The sequence below is a fragment of the Phoenix dactylifera genome, chromosome 8, assembly GCF_051530095.1.
Source record: "Phoenix dactylifera cultivar Ajwa chromosome 8, Ajwa_hap1_PhDact_Kaust_v1.1, whole genome shotgun sequence".
NCBI lineage: Eukaryota > Viridiplantae > Streptophyta > Magnoliopsida > Arecales > Arecaceae > Phoenix > Phoenix dactylifera.
Genome location: NC_143197.1, coordinates 20,436,523 through 20,441,446, shown reverse-complemented (window position 1 = coordinate 20,441,446; position 4,924 = coordinate 20,436,523). Strand labels below are relative to the sequence as shown.

The window sequence follows — 4,924 nt, the reverse complement described above, 5'->3', positions numbered from 1 at the left end:
CAGCACAAATCGGGCCTCTATTTTTGTCATATATAATAGATTATTAGTTTCTTAGTGAACAAGAATTAGATTTTTTTTTTTTCAAAAAAAAGTGGGCTAAGAGACATCACTATTACTTTTCTAATACATTTTGGAGAATATATGATACTTAAAAGTTTCTTAGCAAAATGCCATAGATATTTTCTGCAAGTTCTTATCGGCGTGGCATGCTATGGATCTTCTATAGTCTCTAAGGAAGAGGCCAACCAGAAACCATCATGGACTTTTCAGATTATTTTTTTATTTTGGATACTAAAGCAAGGTATTTGAATAATTGAATCTGGTCATGGCTGGATGACTCTAACGTCTTTGGAGCATAGCTGTGTCATGCTAGGAAGATAATTAGAATTATATATCTGTATGATTGATCAATCAGCTGCATCCGTTAAAAAAAAAACTTACAGTTCTCTCTCTAAACTACTTTGCTTGTAGAAATGAAATATCTCGATGTACCAATTAGTCCGTCGCTCCAAAAAATAGGCCTGGTACTTGACCCAGACCAGATCGAAACTTGAAAATGAATGGCTTGGATATGGAATCAAACACATTAAACTTTTAGACTAAATACAGACCCCAACAGTACAAAATAGCTGGTTGATTCTATACTTAAAAATATACGCACATAAATACATAAATATATGCATCAATTGACCTTCCTCATAATACAATCCTTTTTTCTTTTCGAAGAGTTTGGGCAAAAGCCCCAACAAATTTATTGCCATAAGAGTAGATATTTTTATTGATCCATCCTCCTATAAAGCTGCAATCAACCATGATAGTGAAGATAAGATTGTTTGGTTCATGGAGGAGGCCCTAGGTAACAAAAGATGTTGGGGTTGCCACTAGAATAATAGGTGATTTCCTACGAAGTACCAAACCAAATTCCTCTTCCATGTCAATATCTTCTTTGCTCATTCCACTAGGCAAGTTCCAATCGAACCTATAAAGAAGATTGGCAAGTGCAAGCTCTGCGGCAGTCACACCTAATGACATGCCTGGGCACATCCTCCGGCCACTCCCGAAAGGTATGAACTGAAAATATTGCCCCTTGAAATTGATATCATTGTCCTCGAACCTTTCAGGGATGAAGGCTTCTGGATCTTGCCAATGCCGAGGATCCCTACCAATGGCCCATGCATTTATGTACACCCTTGCCTTCTTAGGAATGTTATATCCATTGATCTTGCAATCTTGCATACATTCTCGAGGGAGTAGCAATGGAGCGGGAGGGTGCAACCGAAGAACTTCCTTAATTACAAGCTTGAGATAATGTAGTTGTTGAATGTCACCCTCTTCCACCTTCCCTTTATTTCCAAGGAGTCCTCGAACTTCATCTTGAGCTTTCTTCATCACTGTTGAGTTCCTCATGAGCTCAGTCATTCCCGATTCTAAGGTAGATGCAGAGGTGTCCGATCCACCAAGAAACACATTCTGCCAAGTATGGAAGTGATTATCACATCAATATAGAGTAATTTTTTGAGATTTTTCTTTGGGAAATCAATATAGCATGATTTCCCTGTTGTAAATATACTTGTATGGACAACGTAGAAACAATAATGCATATTTATCGTAGTTATATAGTGCTCAAGTGTAAGAGAGAAAAATAATAGCATTTGGAATAGGACAAATTATTTATGCATCATTATTAACTACATCGTGCAGAATTTGTAGGTAGTGCGCGTTTTATAAAAACAATCAAAAGTATGACATAGAGAGCTGAACTAGTTTTTCCCCATATAATCCCTTCTAATCCCCTCTAGGGACCACACCTTGCATAGTTGCATGTCCCACTCGGAAGTTGCCAAATAATTAAAATGTGCGCTTCTGTGCTGACTTTTGGATCTCCAAACGGAAAGCTAACCTGATTTTTTTGCTGATGTAATCTTAATTATCTGGTTCTTTACGGAGACCTTCACTCACATGAGTGTCACTTTGCGACCCCCACAGGATTCTTATCCTCTCCAGTTGGTGAGGAGACAAGATAGTTCTATCCTGTGAGTGTCACTTTGTGACCCCCACAGGATTCTTAATTATCCTCTCCGGTTGGTGAGGGTTCTTATCATCTCGGGCCATCCAACGGATGATGATGGAGAGCAAGTGCATTAAAAGCACGGTCCCAGTGATATGTCAAACAGTCTCTCTCTCTCTCTCCTGTGTAGCATGATTTAGTGAAGAATTACACCATATCCAAGGCGGAGAATCTTTGATGGCTATGTCTTCTATCCATTTGATTATAACATCCCTAGCCTTGACACTCATCTAATAATTTGATGGTCCAATATTTCAGATCATGGATTTATTGGCATTAAAAATGCAGCCGTGCATGACTATCAAAGAATGGGAACAAAGCACCATATACGGTGATATATCGTTCCAATTTTATCGGACACTAGATGCCTGATCAGCTGCTGTAATCGAATGCTCTGATGAGGAGCTTCTGGGTTAACCTGCCTCAGTTGATACGGAATGATCCATCACTCGGTTTTGAAAAACAAAGATTCTACCAATATATGTGACTACCACAAGGCTTATTTCATTATAATTTTAATTAATATATGATTTATTGAGGGGGTTGTTGATGATGCTTTTACTATTACCATTATGTTCCAATTTTATCAGATGTCTCAAAGATGATAGCACAATTGTATACTCTGCACATGTAGGTTTATAGAACAACTCATAGCACTCTGTATGCTCTACAAAGTAAAAGAAGAAGTGAGGCAAAGGTACTAACCATGGCGATGCCTTTGATATGATCCCTGGTGAGGGGGAATCCAAGGCTTAAATCCTTCTGAAGCCCGACGAGAACACTAATGAAGTCATCTGGGCTTCCTCCACCATGGATGTGCTTTTCGATCTCCTCCTCAAGGAACTCATCCATGGCAAGGAAGCTCCTCTTGAGCCTCGCTCTCGTCCCGGTGATCACATCCAACCACTCCATCGAAGGAAAGAAGTCCCCTAAGAAAAACCCTCCCAGTAAAGACATCATCTCAATTAGGAGAGGATGGTATTTGCTGCTCGTGCAGTCACCATCACTCGAAATCCTCCTGCCGAAGATTTCTCGAGTAGTGATATTGTTAAAGAGGCAGAAAGACATCTCACTAAGATTCACAGGACCACTCGAGGATTGCGTTAATAGAGTTTGTACTAGGGTGTTCACTTCTTCCTCCCTTATGGACTGAAAGGCTTGCACCCTCTTTGCACTGAAGACTTCTAACATGCTAATCTTCCTCAGTTGTCTCCACTGTTCGCTGTAGGGTGACAATCCCATGTCTCGTCCACCATAAGAGAGTCGCTTGAAGGCGACGAGGGGAGGCCTGGTGCAAAAGATGAGATCTTGGGTCTTCAGAATCTCAGAGGCCATCTCCCGTGAGGATACGATGATGGTTGGTATGAAACCAAGCTTTAGGCTCATAAGGGAGCCATACTTCTCCGAGAGTAGCCGGAGCGAGCGGTGTGGATGCTCACCCAACTGATGAAGATTGCCGATGATTGGGAGCCTTAAAGGGCCAGGAGGGAGCCTCGGGCTCCGCCAGGTGGCCTTGACGCACAAGAATGCAGCTAATGGGAATAAGAGGAGACATGAGTAAGCTAAGAGAGAAAGCAAGGACTCCATTGCGTTAAACGCCTAGTCTTGGGAGGGGAGCTCTCTCTTCCTCGTATTTATAGCGGCCCTTCGAGAGTTCGTGAACTCTAGAGCCGTAAAGAAATAAAGAGACTTGAGAACGGCCACGTCACCCACGGACAGCTGACCCCGACTTCAACACGAACCTTCGTTAACCATGGTTTAGGAAAAAAATCGCTGATGAAATCCCATTATGCCCATGAAAGATGAATAACCAGCTGTGATTAAAAAAAAATAAGGGATGAAAGAGAGAAACTTTGAAATGGATCAAGGTTAATTGGCTAACACAACACACATAACTTCGAATTTAAATATTAAACAACTATAGGACTCTATTCATTTGTTTTCATGCATGTAGGTGTATGTAATCTAACGCATATACGACCGTTAAATGAAAATGTTTTTTTTGTTTCTAGACAATTACAGCCACATAACTTGGTTTATCAAAAGGAAATCTAATATATTTATGTATTTTACAAATCCAAAAATCTTATGGAGAATGAAAGGTTATTAGAGAGGGCTTAATAAATTATTCTCTAATTCCTCTTTTATTGATAAGAAGAGGAGAGGTTTGAGGTTTGAGGTAATCTGTTGCTCTAAAGCGTTTGTTGTCAAAAAGGCTATTAGAGGTGTATCCAATGTGATTTGATGGTAGGTTTTATCATTGGAAGTGTTAGTCTAGAAAGGTGGAGCTCGTGGAGGGTTCTCTATTGTGGTGGTAGCATACAATCCATTGCAATCAGTCACATTGATAATGTTAGGGGATTATATATTTTATATATATAGTACAATTTAAATAATAGAATATTTCTAAAATATTGGATGGGAATATGTAATTGTCTCTAACTTTCAAAGGGCCGGTGCAATTTAATTACTCTAAAAAGAACTAAGATACCAATTTATTAGTTTAAAAGGTTCTCTGGCCAATAATTTCAGCTTTTAAATAAGAATCCATGGCTCCAAGAAATATTCTAAGAAAACTAATTGGAGGGCTAAACATCCATTTGCTTTTGTGCATGCAGGTGTATGTGATCTGGCGCATATACGATCGTTAAATGACAATGTTTATTTTGTTCTAGATAATTACAGCCACATATATAACTTGGTTTATGAAAAAGAAATCTAATATATTTATGTATTTTACAAATCCAAAAATCTTATGGAGAATGAAAGGCTATTAGAGAGGACTTAATAAATTATTCTCTAATTCCTCTTTTATTGATAAGAAGAGGAGAGGTTTGAGGTTTGAGGTAATCTGTT

At 39.1% G+C, this 4,924-nt stretch overlaps 1 protein-coding gene across 1 annotated transcript; it reads right to left on the bottom strand.

The window, feature by feature from the left end:
* Positions 1–550: 550 nt before the first annotated feature.
* Positions 551–3,724, bottom strand: LOC103724080 (cytochrome P450 71A1-like). Its single transcript, XM_017846871.4, has 2 exons — positions 2,774–3,724; positions 551–1,470 (listed from the first exon to the last, which is right to left on the bottom strand). Exons 1-2 carry the CDS (start codon positions 3,653–3,655, stop codon positions 853–855), a joined length of 1,500 nt encoding a protein of 499 aa, XP_017702360.2. The 5' UTR covers positions 3,656–3,724; the 3' UTR covers positions 551–852.
* Positions 3,725–4,924: the final 1,200 nt, after the last annotated feature.